Source organism: Cygnus olor, chromosome 1 (assembly GCF_009769625.2).
Source record: "Cygnus olor isolate bCygOlo1 chromosome 1, bCygOlo1.pri.v2, whole genome shotgun sequence".
Classification (NCBI taxonomy): Eukaryota; Metazoa; Chordata; class Aves; order Anseriformes; family Anatidae; genus Cygnus; species Cygnus olor.
The window spans coordinates 126,996,994-127,014,984 of NC_049169.1; the positions used below are offsets into that span (position 1 = coordinate 126,996,994).

The 17,991-nt window shown below is 38.2% G+C and overlaps 1 protein-coding gene across 11 annotated transcripts in view; it reads left to right on the forward strand.

Moving 5' to 3' along the window:
* Positions 1-17,991, forward strand: part of SH3KBP1 (SH3 domain containing kinase binding protein 1) — a 224,791-nt gene that overhangs the window by 187,786 nt on the left and 19,014 nt on the right. For all 11 annotated transcript variants that reach the window (XM_040532277.1, XM_040532302.1, XM_040532260.1 and 8 more), the window contains 5 exons: positions 1,901-2,002; positions 4,566-4,617; positions 8,413-8,493; positions 11,249-11,411; positions 15,979-16,064. In XM_040532277.1, coding sequence (XP_040388211.1) covers positions 1,901-2,002; positions 4,566-4,617; positions 8,413-8,493; positions 11,249-11,411; positions 15,979-16,064 — 484 coding nt within the window. The remainder of the gene's footprint in view (positions 1-1,900; positions 2,003-4,565; positions 4,618-8,412; positions 8,494-11,248; positions 11,412-15,978; positions 16,065-17,991) is intronic.

Genomic DNA, 17,991 nt, shown 5'->3' on the forward strand with positions numbered 1-17,991 from the left:
GTAGTGTGTACAAGCTTTGTAAGTATTTTTCTTCAAACCTTTTTTAAGTTGTGAAAGAGTGCTATGATTTTTTTCCTAGGAAGATAATGAAATGAAGATCAGAGTGGCCGTTTTCTAAAGTATTTGCTCACATTGCATATTCACCTTGAAAAATAAGTTCAGATCTGTCTTTTTATGAATATTTAACATGCAGTTACCCTTTATATATGGCTACAACAATGACTGAGATGAGCAAGTGACATTTAAACTCTAGAGTGTTCACAGGTACTGCACAACAGATACGGCTTCACAAACAAATTGTGTAGGTAAAGTGTCAAGACATGATTTCACTTGTGTTTCTACAGCTGTTTTCTTATACCACAAGAATGTAAATATTCTGGACCCCTTGATCCAGTGCTGTTTCTGGAGGGATATTACCTCATAGCATACATGAGGCTTGTAGAATTTGGCCTATTTCTTTTGCTTCTGTCCAATTTTTCTAGCTTTGTTCTCTGTAAAAACCTGTATAATTACTTACTGCGTGTTGTTGTCTCTCCCTTTTGCCTAAACTACCTGCCCACTCTTGCCTCCTTTTCTTATATCTGCACCACTCTGTTTCTGCTTGCCCCTCTGTTGCAGATGCATGGGTTTTTCTTTCTTTCTCACTTTATGGAAAAGCAAGAAGGCAATTGTCTTGTAATGAGCCAGCTTTTACACATCACCATGCTTTTTTCCACAGCCCACATAAGGTCTTTGCAGGGAAAGACCTGCTCCGTTTCTGTAGCAGGGAGTGATGGAAAATCCTCACCACAGTGAACATGTGGAACAGTGACCATGCCCCAAGCTAGGACTGTTAGACCTATGTCAGTACCACTGAGCATTCAGAGAACAGAGCTGCTAAATTACAACTGATCTCTTCTAAACAGTGCTGAAATGGGATTTCTGAAAAGCAAAACCACTTTGTTAAATCTTAGAGAATTTCTATAGGGCTGGATTAGAAATCTTAGCTCTGTTGAACTCTGAGCCACTCAGTGTGGCTCTGCCTCCAGGACAGCTGGATGTACCTGGCTGGTGCATATGGTGTGGTCAGACCAGATCTGTAGCTGTGGAAGGGACTACAGCAATTGCTTAAGGCTGAGGTAGCCAGATGGTGTGGGATCCCAGCTGCAAATCCAACCCTGGTTAGTGCTGCCTGTCATAGAATGGGGAGATCCCTTCTGATTTTTTGTCACGACCAGCCCGTGTACTGTCTGTGGGATTTCCCTTCCCCTCACATTTCAGATGTGTAATATTTACTGCATGGCTCTGAGCCATATGAAGATTTAGGTTCACTTTTTTTATTGCGAGTACTTAGCTGTGCATTGTTTTGCCATGCACGCGACATTATGTTGCTGAAAAATGCCACAGAAAAAAATGGTGCTTTGCAGTGATCAGGCGTGTAATGCCTTCTTAATTGGACAGTGATCAAATTTAATAACTTCAGGAGTAATTCTAATGTGTCAAGGTTTTCTTGAAAGTGTGGCAAATGAACGAGCTTTATTACCTCTTGGGATGTATGATGTTTAATTAAGTTATTGTCTTTCTCTGAAACGAAGTCCCAGAGAAGTAGTGCCATACATGCTCAAAATGCTTACTGGTTTAACAGATCAAATGCTGAAATAGTGTTTTGCTTTAGACACAGACAAGCTCTTGAGCTCTTACAGCATGTTTATTGTTCTTCCCTAGCTGCTCCATATGATAATGTAATGCAGGGTGATTACTGAAGTTTTTATCTGGTAGATTACCCTGTTAACCTGGCACTCCAGTAAATTGTCATGTTCTAGCAAAAAGGCAGGACATCATGCAAGAGAGCACTTCAGCACACAAATCTGTTCAGCATCCAAGCACCTTGTGTTTTTCATTTTATTTTACTGTTTTGTAGGATTGCATTGATGTAGGTTGGTGGGAAGGAGAACTGAATGGCAGACGAGGAGTGTTTCCAGATAACTTTGTCAAGCTTCTTCCTTCTGATTTTGAAAAAGAGGTAAGCAATGTATTCTTTCAGTCTCACTGTAGAATGCAGAATGGAACTGGAATTGAAATTCAGTTTCAGGTATGTGATTTAGACAAGTTTTATTTGTAAGCTAATAATAAAAAAAAAAAAAGAAAAATTTAAAGGAAATGAATTTCTGAGCTACTAAGCATCTGCGAAGAGCACGTACGTGATTGGCCTATCCAGTCAGCCTTCACTACGTTGTCCTGAAAGCCCTCTGTCGTGTCTTAAGTTTGAGAAACTGGTGATCCCAGTGTAATTTGCCAAGTCAGGTGATGCAATGATGATCAGAATTATCAACTTTTGCTTTTTATCAACCTTTGTTACTGTGGTAGAATATCCTGTTTTGCCAGCAGTCAAGCACTCTTGCGGAAATAAGAGGGTGAAACTTTAGCTGTGAGATTTGAAAGACAACAGTGAGCTTTTGGTATCTCAGAGACATGTTCCTTTACCTCTCTCAGAATTATTAAAAAGGAAGATATAAAATCTCCAGAAAAGCCTTTTCAGCCTCTGGTTATTTGAAAGAGACAGAGTTGTTATTTGCCAAACAATATTTAGAAATCTTGCAGCTTCCTGAAGGAAAGGAATGGATTTCTTCCCCAAAAAGTCCATTCCATTTTTAGGAACCTTTTCAGTCATCAGTGTGATATTATGAGCTTGCAGTCAGGCTTTTGATGAGTATTTCACAGTGACAGTGTAAGCCTTCTGTGATAAAACCAAGACTTACTGACACTCAGCTTCAATCTTTGGCAATAAAATTGGATGCCAGAGGCAAAAATTAAATAACTTGGAAAGCTTAATAAAGGAACTATTAAACAACTCACAGAAGCTAACATGGTAATTATTAAAAATGATGGTAGAAAAGCAGCAAAAACTGTTGGAGATTAGCATGCAATTTCATATCAGAATGTATATTCTATCTTTAGGCCTACTAATAAAAGAAAGTGATATCCAAAAGAGGCAGAAATCATAAACCTTAAGACATAGTGAGCCCTCAAATTGTAATATGGAAGACAAAAACTTCACTCTTACCCATTTTCTTTGGTGGTGAAATTTATTCAGTCTTTCTAAACTAAAAAAAAAAAAAAAGTATGTCTTTAAGTATTTTTACTCTTTAGATTATGATGAATTTAATTTGTAGACTAAATTAAATATTCAGGCACTTAGAAATTGCAGCGAGGTTTGCTGTAAAAATTGATAATAAAATTTTATTGATTTTAGGAACGACATAGATCTGGCCATGTAAGTAAGTAACTGGTAGAACTATAGACTGTCTTTCTTTGCTTAAAACAGCACTAAAAGGGAAGGAAATGGATACTTTTTCCAGAGGTTTTGCCAGGTATTTTCTGATACGATCCAGAAACCTTGGATTCCATCCCATAGTCTGAAAGAATATGTGTTGCAGTAGTTCTGCTTGTTGAACAAAAGCTCGGGATCTTTTCCTGTCTCCTTATTCAGTCCTCAGTTTTCCCATCCTTTTTCTTTCCCACACATGGTCGACCCCAGGTCTCTTCTGTTCACTGCTTAGTCCCAGCCTCCACCAGCTGGGGGGTTGGCTCATAATGGTGGTGGATTGAAATAGTTGATGCTGAAGATCCAGCACTTTTTTGGTATTTTATTCTGGACTAGTTCAAGCCCGGCCCCATTGACTGTCCAACCGTCAGCAGTTGGAATGCATGAGGTGCACTCCTTCAGCATGTCTTTTGGTCTATCTCTCACCTGAAAGGCTTCTATTCCGTGACCCCTGAGACCTGTCTGTGAGGCAAACAAAAGCACAGCAAATGTTTGAGATGGGCAAGTGATAGGATGATTCACTACAAAGCTCGCTCCTTCCTGAAAGCAAAACATTCATTTTGATACGCAGCAGAGCATAAAGGATCCTGTGGTTCATTAGACAAAGTGACTTTAGCTGGAAGCTGATGAGGAAATTTTATTGTTTTGAAAAGGCAAAAGAGAAGGAGAAGGAAAATTGGAGAAGGAAGTAGCATGAAGGAGCATTAAGCCTGCTCAGAGAAACATGGAGGAGCAAGGAGGAATTGCAAGGCTCTGCAGGTGGATAAGATAACCAAGAAGGTGATGGAGACAGTCTAGAAGTGAAGTCCACAGAAAGGAAACTGGGAGTGGTTGGACAAGAAGGAAACAAAACTACAGAGCAGGGACATAGAGTGAGAGGGGAAAAAAACTAGCTGGATAAAGAAATTAGGTGTAGGGAGAGAGTGAATGTAGATGACAGTTCAGGTAGTGAGCTCAGGAATAGGTTTCTTCAGTAAATCAAAGATCATACTTTCCTCTGATCTTCAGGCACATAAGCTGAACTCTTTTCTCCTCCATCAGGATGTTTCAATTGCAAAAGTAGAAAGATTAATTTTTTAATGCTATTTTCTCTCTTAAAATTCATTGTATGGAGTTATTTTGGGGAACTCTGTGACAGATCTGTATTCTCAAGTCTTGTAATTCTTAATGTTAAGCAGTCTGTGATTACATCCAACCTTTGTGTGAATGAGATTCACAGGCATTTTGAAGTGATCTCTTTTCTTCTGTTATTAAATTTTAGAGACCGAAGAAACCACCACCTCCATCAGCTCCTGTCATCAAACAAGGATCAGGTAAGTTACAGCCAATTATGTACAGCACATACCAGTGAGCACATCTCAGTCTGAGCAAATGTATTCAAATTTAGATAGAATTCATGTATGTCAAAATTCATATACAGCAGGTGTATAGATAACAAGTAATAATCAGAATCAAATTGCAAAATGATGAGGTAGCCCCAAAAGACTGTTGTGTGCTCTTCAAATTTTCTGCAGGCAACCTTCTGCACGTTTTAAAATAATGTATTTTATCTCTTGTTAATTGGTAGCGAGCGTGATACTTTAGTTATTAGAAATTCTTCAGTTCCATTTATTCACTGAAGTTGATGATGTGAATGTCTCTGCAGTATAGACACTAATTGCTGAAGCCTAATCGTACCTGCGATAGGAAACCACATTCACTTTACACCTGTAGATCTGATCTATTCTCAATAGATTTTTTTCCATACCTAGGACAGTGTTAGAGAACTTGGCTGTAATTCAGTGGCTCCATCTGAGTTTCAATCTAAGTCTTGCAAACCTGCAGGAATGCTGGAGCCAGCTGTCTGTCTCCAGGTTCTATGCTATAGTTAGATTCCTGTTTTTTCAGTACTTTACAAACATAAATATAGAAGGTATTATCTTGAATCTGGTTATGTAGGTAATTGTGTTGCAGATGTATTAAGGGACTGATTATGTTTTCTAAATGTATGAGTGTTAGTAAAGCTGTTTTTGGAGTATGTTAGACTGAGTTGTGTCTCAGTATTTAGAGCTGAAACCACTTTTATTTGTAGTTTTTAAATGACCTCTCAATACAAAAATCTGCACGATTTCTTAAATTTGCATGATTTATATTTTCCATGGAACTCAGAAACAGTTGAAGTATCTACACCCTTGACAGGTCTGACCTCAGAAACCTAATTCCTATTCCGTTCATGTAAAATCACAAGTCACGAGGCATGGGATGCACTCAGAGTTTTCACTGGTGTTGCAGTTGTAGTGGAAACATAACTATGGCTGGAATTCTTTAATCCCTTAACCCCCATTAGTTTGTTAAAATTCTGCAGCAGCGCTAGCACTTCCCCCACTGCTGGCACACGTTAGGAAAAAATAAAAATAAAAAAAAACAAGCACAGCCAATCTAGTCAGATTTTTTTTCTGTCTACGTGGTCAGTTCCAGCTCTGACTGGCTTAAAAAGTAAATTTCCCTCTCCTACAGTCTTGACCCAGTCATTAATAGAATAAACGAGTTACACCACAGTACAATTTGCTGAGAATCAATAGGTTATAATTTAAATGATTTGATTTTGTCAAGCAGTTCTTTGACTACACAATCACGACTATAAATATTTGGTTTGCTTATTGGCACCCATGGTTTGTTCCTCTCACCGTCTTGAAACTCCAAAAGCATAGATTTGATTTCAAGATCATTGATCTAACAGTGCATCGAAAGAGAGCAGTGTAACCTTGCCATCTAGTGGTGGCTGCATATTAAAGATGTGTGAGAGAGAACTAAACTTACTGCCTGGTGCATGTTTTGGAAAAGCTCTATAAAAAGTTATATTTCTTTCAATTCATACTCCTCTCATATTTCTCTGATTTAAAATTAGAGAATAATACTTTAAACTTGTTTTTTCCTATTTACATCCAAGGCATTAGCTGTGTCACCACAGCAGGATAATGTGCCCATTTTCAGAAGTAAGAATGGATACAGCAGCCAAGACTACTGCTGTTCTTTGTTTTCATACTCAGTCTTTGACTAGTCCTGACAGTTTATGCACAAGCGTTTCTTCTGATATGTATTTAGAGGTGAAAATCATCCTGTGTTTATTACCATCCTGATATCCTCTGCTGGGTCAAACTGTCACTTTACCAAGGTGACACTGTACTTTACCACATCCCCATGGCAGGCTTTACTGTTGATGGTATGTAATAATTTCCAGTAAGGTTTCTGCGTATTTAACTATTCATAGTATGATGAATAAAGTGTGCAGTCTAAATAATTAAATATTAATATATTCTGATGCAGAGCATAAATCATGGCAGAGAATTAGAACTGGTCTTTGTAGTGCAAGTCCCGCACTAATGGACATGTCTAGTTTGTATTATAGTATAGTGAAAAGTTTAGCTGTATTTCCAAATTATATACAGCAGCATAGTACACTGCCAGGGCCATCTTTGTTGGGACACGTTACAAAGCAAGGAGTGAAAGCTGGGCAACCAAAGTTAAGAGCGTGAGTTTCTTACATAGTCATGGAAAAGCAGCAGGCATTTCACTGGGTATCTGGGGTATGCAGCATCACTGCATCTAGACTGAACGGTAGGAATACTCCTCTGAGTGCCTCTGGGGACTTGTGTGGAGTTTCCTTGCAGGTGACCTTCTCCAAGCAGCTAAGCCAGGTTCATGGTGCCTGCCTGGGAACTGATTAGTATGGGGTCACCACCCAGGTTGGGAGCACACCTGCGCCTAGAAGCCCATAGGTGTCTGTAGGTGCATTGTTTTAGATGCGACCTGAGAATGTCCCTCTGTGTGTTAATGATGACCATTAATCTTTCTGTAATTAGGTATATAGGTTTGTGTCATTTTTTCCTTGAACCCACTAGTATGTGTAAGGTTATCAAGAAGTTGACTTGTGCTTTGCATAACTCATCTTTAGAAAGGATTAAATTGGTTTCTGTCAAGAGTTCCTCTCAGGTGTGAAGTCGTTTTACGGCAATTCAGTATTTTTTTTGTTTTGACATGATAGGTTGTTGCCTGTCCAACAGTGCAGTTATATAAAGAAACAATGGTCGATAATCACCGCTGACGAGCAATTTGTGCTGTTGAGTACTGATTTCTAGGAACCAGCTGCAGAAGAGAGTTATGACTGCACATCCAGAAAATGTAAATGTATTTGAGAACTGCATAGCATAGACTGAGGCAAAAAATGCCTTGTGTTCCCTGCCTCCTTTGCTTTTCTTGGATGTCACCTACTGCAATTTTTATTGAAATACTAATAGTGTTACCTAAAGCGGTTTTCAACACTGCTAAGTTGAAATGGCATTAGCACCTAGTGGTTAGCCAACACGGTGAAGCCAATATCCAGTAAAGCATTTCTTATAATATGGGGACTAGGAGATTACATCTTGTGTGTGCCAGGAAATTTTTGCAAAATCTTCCCACTAGTTCTCATACTCTTCAGAGCAACAGAAGCCAGTATGTCAGGGTCTCTAGTACAGAGGCAGAAAAAGGCAGAAGTTTATACCTCTAGGCCAAAAGCTGTCACATAAAATAGTAACAGAATACTGCTGGTACTAGTGTTCCCATCCCTCTAATGTGTGGAATTGAACAACTAGTGTTAGAGGTATAATGGAGTTGTTTGTCTTTTTTTAATTTAGTGTAAAGTGAAACTTTGTATACATCTATATTAAGCATTCTCTTGGCAGAAATGCCCAATTAATTGGGTTAATCCTAATGATTTTCCTCATTGTTGAATTGCTCTTCAGTTAAGTATGTCTACAAAGCTAAAAGGCTACAAATTGTAAATATCTGTCCACATTTAAAAATCTGTAGTGATTGACTTTTTTTCACAGAATGGTCTGAAATTTCCTACTCTGTTGATTTACAGTCTTTAGAAAGTGTGAACTTGAATGTGAAAACATTAATTGGTTTTCTGTCCTTTATGGTATAATCAAATATTTGAAATTAGATTTATGTTCAGTTTTAGCAAGAATTTTTTAAAGTAGAAGACTAAAAAAAAAGCCTAAGAAGTTGCGAAATTAAATCTTGTGTGGCCTTATATGGTAGCTTGTTGGCTTGCTCAGAATTGCAAATTCTCCATTCTTTGACAGGTACCACAGATCGAAAGCATGAAGTCAAAAAGGTGCCTCCTGAAAGGCCAGAATGTCTTCCTAATCGAACAGAAGAAAAAGGTATGAAATTTGCTCTCTGCAGAGAGACAGGGTACGTGTGACACATCCTCATAGTCTAGTCCCTCAGCAGTTAGTTTTCATTACATACATTGTTAGGTTGTTTATTTCCCACTCTAGTACCTCTCTGATTATATGCGTTTTGGAAAGGATCACACTGTTGTTTCTAGGCTAAATTCTGGGTATTCAGCTGTACCAATCCAGAGGTGGTAAGTGATTGCAGCCTCAACTGACGTCAAGGGGAGATACGCTCTCAGTACAAAAAATGCTTTCTAAAGCTCTGAGCTCATTAAAACCCAGGTCCTCAATCAAGCATGAGACCTCAGATTAGTGCATATTTTTTTCTTAACTTCTGTATGCCTTGGTTCTCTAGTCAAAAACCATCAACCCTGCTTTTCTGCATCACAGTGGGGTTTTGTGAAGATATAGTCATTAAAGCCTATGAATCACCCCATTATCATTGCCAAAAATGTCATAGGCAAGCCTGTGAAGAAATCAAATAATAATTAAAAAAAAGTCTTCAAAGCCAGGTTTGAACATTGCAAGAAGTGAGGCATAGTACCACACAGAGCAAAGCTTTATTGTTTCATTGTAACACATCAAGCAGTGACAAGCTTTAGTTGTTTCATTGTGTTCATGGTGCATTCTGAGTAGTTTTGGGAAAATAGTTATATTGATGTCTAATTGAAGATGGTGTCAAGTTTCATACATTTAAGTGGACTATTAGATTGCACAGACAAGTTTAATTATGGGATTTCTTAACTTTGAAGTATTTCAACTTGCTGTCTTTTAAAAGGCACATGTATGCACATGACTAAATGTATAATACGCACTTATAATTTAGTGCCAGAACATTCAGACTGCACCAAGAGCTCTTTCTGGATAAATATCTTAATGATCTGACAGGTGTTTTAGCATTTCTATCTACATACCCTTACTTTTGGTAATGTGCGTTAATTCTTGTAGTTATCTATCAATAAAACCTTTGCTTTCCATTTTGGATTTACAAAGCCAACTGTAAAAATGGTGGGCGTTTAAATATATCACTGTCCCCCAGTATAAATAGCTGTAATTTTTCTAAATGTTGAAAAGAGGCAATAGGAGTCATGCCTACATTTCTGAAATGCTGGAGAGTGATGGGAATTGTTCAGGGTGTTGTGGCAGTACGGTTGAGCATGGGAACTTCCTTTAAGCTGCGTGCTGGTGCACTGCCTAGCCCATCCCTAATACATAGTATAGATTCTTAGGCACTGACACGCTATATATGCTCATAGGAATAAGTGTGTAAATATTACACAATGCATTTGTAAAGCCGCAGTGTTGCAGAGGACCCAGTGATTGTGTGTTGACACGTGTAAGTGTACTAAAAAAGGGTGTGTGCCTGTGAGCAACAATCACTTCCTGGACTATTCCAAATCCAATATGGATTGTGTTTCGGGCTCAACTCTGATTCTTAAATACATGCTGTAGATACCACATACTTTTACAACTTTACAAGATTACCTAGCGATTGACTTATACGTTCCTGCACTGTTATGTCACCACATATGTGTGCATATGGTGTATAGTGTTTGCATGACTTAAGAAGCAGAGCAATAAAGTAATCCCTGGGTGTCCGAATGCTGTTTCTTTCTTAAAGGCAGACAACAAATTGCATTATGCTACAATTTTATTTCAGTATTTCTGCTAGTATTCTCAGGAAAGACAAGTTTCTGTTGATTTAGTCCATAATCCCTTCATAAGGAAACCTAAGCCCATTAAGTAATACCCTTGCACATTCCCATTACCTCTTAGGTGTATACAAAAGTGTAATATTCACAATGTGTCGTAGACAGTATTGTCAAGGGAAGTGGGATGTCGACACATTAGGATACAGGGGGTGAAACTTTGGTCCCTTTGAGATTTTTGTCTTTTCCTTAAGAAGAATCAGGTTTCCTATGGTGTGACAAATGTGTTTAGTTTCTTCTATGTTTGTTTTGTATTGCAAATTTAGAGCATATTATTCACAGTTATTAATGCATAATGTACTTGACATACAGATGTTGCACATTTGGCACTGGATCTTAGTGTTGTGGCATCTAACTACGCATAATCTGTTCTGCACACGATCCAGTTTTGAATTGGGAAACTGAAAAATTCAGCACTTAAGTTTGTTTAAAAGACTAAATAAGAAGTCTGATTTTTCAGAGGGCTTTACATTCTTTCAAAGATTTCTAGGTTTTAATGATTGTATTTTCATTTAACTGTAGTTCACATGAAACACACTCCCCCCCCCCCAAAAAAAATATCACACTTCTCTTGGTTATTCAATAGATATTAAGAAAATCCAGCATTATTATCTTTGTTCATGACCTTTTAACTTAATATTGGTCTCATAACAGAATTTGATATAAGTTATACTCATGGGAAATTGTTCCACATGGTACGTAATTTCTTGACATTCTTACTTTTCACATACACTCCAAAACCAATGGGTTACTAAAATCAAAACTGCCATTCACATGCAGATACTGCACACACATTTCAGACATGAGGAATTAGACGCAGAACATGCAGTCAGTGCAAACTGATTTGTGGTACACATTTTATTTTAAATAAAGAATGATTTAGAGCAGAAGAGGAAAGGAGATAAGCTTGTTCTTTGTATGTGGTATATCTACAGTTGAAGAGTTCTTGTTTAATTATAGACTTCTGAGTGCAAATTAATTCCGCTTAATAATGTCTGTGTTCTTTTTCTCTGGAAATAATTGATTTAAAGAAAGACCAGAGAGAGAGCAAAAACAGTTAGACTTGCAGAAGCCTTCAGTTCCTGCTATACCTCCGAAGAAACCTCGGCCACCCAAAGCAAACTCTGTGAATAGACCTGGTACCTTGCCCCCAAGACGGCCAGAAAGACCAGTTGTGCCTGTGACTCACACAAGGTATTGTTTTTCCTCTGTCCAGTGCTTTTGGGATTAATGGAAAAAAACACGTTTATAGGATTTTAATTTTGCAGTTAATGTCACCGTTTGTTTTACAGTAAACTGTGTTTAATAATAATAATTAAAGAGAAAAAAGCCTTCTAGTCATCTGGCTGCATCATAACCATCTCAAGAATTACAGTTTTAGCCTGGTCACTGCTAGTTCATTTCTACTGCTGAACACGCTGTTACTGAAATGTCATACTGAAGAATATGTGAGAAACATCTACATAAGTCTATTGTGCTGCTTTTGATTTATTTAGTCTACCTAATTGTTCCTTCTTAGCCAGAGCACTAAGTCAGTGCAGAAGCTTGGTTTGTACTGATGAACAGGGTTAGACAACGCACGTTTCAAGTACTGTCAGCTTGGTTTCAGTCTGTTTTCCTACATCACTGTAGATCAATTTTTAGCACAATACATGTGTCTTCATAGAATGTCCTATAAGCTGATGCTGCTGCAGGAAACTGTTATGAAGTGATTTATTTTCCAATGTTGGTTGTTATTCTGTAGTTACACAATGCTCTTAATCACAGGCAGTCGCAGCCTTTGAGAAGCACTGAGAAACTGGTCTTGCAAACACAGCTGTTGGATACATTTAATCTCTGCTAGAGCCTGGAAGAGCAGAGGCTGTAGAAGTTAAAAGCCTCACCTGTAATCCTAATTAAGTTTAGATGACTACATGATGGTCATCAGCTTCTGAGCTGTGCACTGTAGACTACCTTTATGCATAGTGGGTAGAAATGGGTAAAAGACAAAAACAAAAAAAAAAGCTGTTGTGTCAAATAGGCAAGCTGCATATCTTGCAGAAATAGTACAGTGTAGACATAGAAATAGTTTTACTACTGAACTGTTAGAACAATTAGCTGCCATGGAACTAGCGGAGTTCAAATATACTGATGGTGGATTAAGTACCAGATTGGAATATAGGGTAGAGTGGAATAAAACAGAAATCCTAGGCATCAATTCCCCTCATTCCTCTACATGTGGCTCATTAAACAAATGCTCTCGGCATGAAATCTGGGACACATTAAATAAAGAACCAGTGCCTGCCTTGTGCTGCCAGTTTCATTATACTGAAGTGCTTTGGCTGTGCATCTCTGAGAGCTTACGCTTCTATCCATGTGCTACTGCTACAGCTTCTCTGGACTCCTTGGCTTTGAGCATGCTTGCCCAGATTTTCCACGACGTAGTCCACACCTGCTGATTGCCTGGGCATGCTTGAAAAAGCAAGTGTTTGCTCTGGCCTTTAGATTTAGCTAAGCTTCTTGGCAGTACCAATACATATCCTAGTGTTCAGTTCACTGGCTGGGCATGTAACAGGGCAGTTACTCTTTTGTTCTGTCTTTTGCCCGGAATCTTTTAAACATTGTTTTACCTAGAGTTGTGGGTGAGTGTTTTACTGCTCTGTTTTCTAACTCCAAATTTTATAAGTAAATAAACCATGCATTTTTCATGCATATTTCAGTTTTCATGTTAACTAAGTGAAAAGGCAGATCTAGACAGTAACAGTTTCATTGTTATTTGTCTGAACACTGCTATGTCTAGGGCAGAAAAACTACTTCATTCTTTTTACTTAGTATCATTATATTTGAAATAGTTTTACTTGTAACAGTAATTAGATTAAAACCTTAGAAGGCAAGGTGATTTTTAAAGTGATGATGATGCTGTGTTGATGGTCAGAGTGCTAACATTTTCGCTCTGAGTTGCTATATCAGCTAATTCAAATTAACAGATTTATCTCATATAGCTGTTCTGCCTGGTAAGCTTTAACTTGCAGGAATGTCTTGTAGGAAGAGGGCAGAAAGTTCACATAATGAAATAATCCATGGAATAGACTTTGAGTTACTTGAATAATTAAGAAATGTGAAGCTTCAGATGAAAGGCACTTTAATGAAGCCCTTTTTTTTTTTTTTTAATCGGTTCAATTTAATAAGATAGCAAATATTTTTAAGACCTCCTGGTATCCATTTCCAGAAGCCGATAGACCTCAGGCAATTAGAATAAAAATAGAACCAGCAGAATTTTTGCTGACCCTAGGGGGAAAAACTGCTGTAGATTTATAAAGTGACTCCCGTGAGATTTCCATTGCTGCTGGTTAGCAGAAGATTATTTTTTTTTTCTGTTCTGAGTAAGTGCCTTACATCTCATGCATCTCACTGACTTTTTGTGGTAATGATTGTTTTTCCATTTAAATATAATCCTCCTTCCTTCGAGGCAGGTTAAGACTTCCAGGGCCATAGGAGAGGTGAAGAACATGTGAGACAGAGAATAGCTGTCAATTTTCTCCAAAGGCTTCACAGCTTATTTAGATGTACACATGATTACACAATTTACTGAGGAGTCAATTCCCTTGAGTAGACAAGCCCTTAAAGACCTACAGCAAGTGCATTTTCACCATCCGTCTAAACCAATCTGAGTCTGTCCTGCTGCTGCTGCTGCTGCTGCTGGAAGGGGCAGGTTTCCTCTCCTGGCAGCCCATTCCTGCAGCCTCCCTTATGTTAGCACCAGCATTTGTGCAGACATTCAGCCATATGGGTCAGGGAGTTACTCCAGATGGCAATTAATCACTTTGCAAGGGGGCTTCTATTTTCTTTCAGGCTGATCATCTGTCCAATCGAGCTGACAGCCTGTATGCATGGGCATGAACAGAGGGGGGAGGTGCTGTGACCAAGAAGGGATGGCTCCACTCATTCCATAGCAGGAAGAGAGTTGGTTGGCATAATGAGCCTGTTGATTCTTTTGACAATAGAGTTAGGTTTGGTTTGGTGGTTTTTTTTTTTTTGGTGATGTCATATATCTTGGTATCTTCTGTAGTCAGATGGTAAATATTGTGATTTTCAGTCCTAAATCACGCCATCCTAAGAATCTCCTCCAAAACAGCACTCACATATTTGCTTAGAGCACTTCCAATTCACATGTTGCTCTCAGTTAGCTGGGAAATACATGTGTGCAAAACAGAGCAGCAGTCAGTTGCTCATTGCCGTGTCAGCCAAGAAACTATGTTGTTTCTTATATATTTACAAATAAATATGCATATATATATGTATACACATTTTATTTTAAGTGAAAGACCAAAGATAGAAAAATTAATTGATCAGGCAGATCGCTTGAAATAACCTTATGTATCATCTCAGTAATTAATCCATGGTTCCAGGAACATGTTACTTCCACCTTCTCGGTGCCGACTGCCTGCCAAATTGATGATTGCATTGAACTAGTTTGTTTTTCAGGTCATAAACTGGCTGTCCATCTTTTTTGTTCTTAGAAGGTTTGTCACCCGACCACCGTGTTTAATTAGATTGATTTAATCTGTGACCTCCTCCAGTTTTTACAGGCATTTTTGGACTCTTTACCTGTCACAGCCTTCCTGGAGTCTGAAATAGGGTTTCCAGCTACTTTGTGTTTTGCTCATGAGCTGCTGTCACAAGTGGAGGCTCAGGCTGTCTGTCCTCGGATTATGGCACCAAAGCAGAGATAAATTGAAAATCAATGAGACTTGGGAGTTCACACTGTATTTAACTGTCAAAGGCTAGTTGCTGCTCATAGAAATGCACATCTGCCTGGGTTGTTCTGTATTTTTACCCACATTTCTGGTACCTTATGTACGTTGTAATTGTTGCAGTGCTGTGCTGTGAGTAATTATTGTGGAAAAAAACTATGATATTTATTAAGTGGCCTGATAATGATGGTAAATAGAATTTATTGCATTTATTGAACTATTGTTATCATGGTAAATGTCACAGGGATTTGTCTGTGTGACCTATGCAATGCCGAGCTGCGTACCTACTACTGTCCCATTTTTCTTAATTGTTTCAATAGTCTGGTGATTTTAGTAGACGTGAATAGTTTTGGGATAGAAAGTTCTATGAAGAAAGAATAGTCTTGTTGCTTGTGTTTGATCTCCTGTCTGATTTTAAAATAGTTCCTCTCTCTAAAAGTATCACAGCTCTTGACACTTGCCTGTTCATTTTCAGACAGAGTGGTTGATCTTGTTTCTTTGGACCTGTGGAAACCATTCTCATAGTCTAGTCTCATAAGAAATGTGCAAAAATAAATAGAAATCTCCTTTAGGTGGACAAGTTGCCTTAGTGAGTAAGCATTAGGGACTGCTGGAACACATGACTCTCCCGTGAAGGTTCTCCCTGTCTGCAGTGCCCTCGATCACCCATCGCTGTTGTTTATGCGAGCCAAGTAATGAGAAGCAGTTACAAATCAGATCCTGAAGGCTGTCCCTTTGCCTGCAGATTTCCTTCGTACTGAGATGCTGTGAACATTTGAAGAATTATTCACGACACTATGGTGTCTAAAATAGGCTTTATTGACAGGTGTTAAGGAGAAATGAGATAAGGTTAATCCATACAGCATGTTTGCTTTCTGGAGATTGCTCTCTGACATATTGCTACTACTTTGGTGCTACAAAGGAAGAGTATTTCCCTCTCTCAGTAGTAATTGCAGGTTAGCTATCAATTTACTGTAATCCACACACAAACTCCAATAAAATATCTCCTCTTCTTGATCCAAATGTAGGAGCGATAGTCCAAAAGTGGAATTAGTGGGCAGTACAGTATCCGGCACTCTAGAGAAAGACTCCTCTGAAAGAAGCAATGACATTGGTAAGTTACAGTGCTTTTTGTAGTTTGCCTAAGAAATGTATGGTGTAAATCTCTGCTTTTTAGTGTCTGTGTTATTATCCAAAACGCAGATTGAGGATTTGGCAATGGATGTATGGATGTGAGTGAACTGATATCAATTTTTAATTGCAGAATTATAGGATCATTTCTGATGTATTAAAAAGGTTCTGTTTGTTTTTCTTCTGTTAAAAAACAACAACACAGAAATATGAAATGGTGAGCTGTTTTGGCTAGGAGTGCTTTTGTTAATTTTGTTTAAAAGCAAAACAAATGAGAAGGCCAATAATAATAAGTCATACTTGTTTAACAGATGTAATATTAGTGCTGCCATATTTTTAATGCTGCAAAAGATTGTATTTTTGATGCAGTTAGTAATCTTTGCATTTTCTAATACAAAGGAGTAGAGACAAAATTCAGGCTGATTTGAATCAATTTTACTGAAAACACCATTTAAAGAAAGTCTAAATTTCTGTTTAAAATAGTCTGTCTTCCTACACCACAAACGTTTTCTTAGAGAAATCACCTGGAAAGGAGTAAAGATAGGTTATTTTTCTGTCTTCTCTCGTGCTCCTCCTTTCTCAAGTTTGCAGTGCAGGAGAGATGTTTGCAGGGTCGGGTGCTGCGGTAAGTGGCAGTCTGAAAGCAAGGTGCTCTGACTCCTGTCCTAGGGCTGGAAGCAAAGCCCCCGACAGCCATCTTCCACCTCCACTTAGAAATCCACTGGTGACAGCTGCTGCCGTCGCTCTCCGCAGTCGCAGCTGTGCAGCAACAGACCCGTTCATGTAAAAAAGGCAGAACCGGGGTACCCTGAATGCGTATGCATTACTACCTTTCACTGGTGGCATTAAATGCTGTTTTCATGTCGTGGTTTCTACCCAGACTGCTTTCTTAGTAAGCCATTTCTGTAAAATAGTGAGTTTTCAGCAGCCAAATCTGTCTTTTCTTCAGACTTGGAAGCAGAGCTTTAAGTTATAGATGGATTTTAATTGAAAAGTATAAATAAAACGCTAAATTAATTTAATTTCACATAGGTTAATGAGCTTTCCAGCATCCATATGCCTGCTTTTTCTTAACCTTCTGCCGTTGCTGTTTTATGGTAGTAACGTTTTTCTGGAGAACCAAGTGATTTTTATTTGGGATAAACATGGAAAGCTAGAAGCTTGAGATAAATTGCATGAACATTTTTTGTTGTGTATATTAATATGAAGGAATTTTATGGAAGTGCAGACAAATTCTACCATTTAATGTTTATTACCCATGTTTATAAATTTGCTTCAAAGCCAGTGAGATTCTGCATACTAGAAAGAAAAAGTTGACTGCAAATAGCATATAACTGTGTGAGAGAAGTAAACTCTTAATCCTCATGCTAGTTTCTTCATAATTGCTATAAAGATAAAAGCACAGAGTGTTTTGTATTTTTTCTGGGTTTGGACAACCTATTAAAGGGTAGGTAGGAAATTTGTTTTATTACATTTTTTGTTCATTTCCAGAACTTTGTTGTTGTTTGTTTGCCTTTTAATGAAGAACAGGAGCCAACAAGAGTCAATAAACCAAACCAACATACACAACATATTGCAAAGGGCTTAGCAGGTGACCTCCTGTTACCACTAACAAGGGAAACCTATTGAGCCCAAGGATAGAATAGTGTGAATACTTAGATAGGTATAACTTGATAGGGGTCAAACCAGAGTGGCATTTACAAGGGCAAAGCATGTCATTCTAGCCTGTTAGACAACTTGTTAAAAGAGAAGAAGAAAAAATGTGAGGATTTTGGAATGAAAGTTGACCCAAAGGTCATAACTAATATGAATTTTCAGGAGGCTTTTGATGGCTCCTGTAAAATATTGTTAAAGAAATAACCTTTTGAGAGAGGGTAGAGAAGTAAGTTAAAACTTAAGCCAAAACAGTT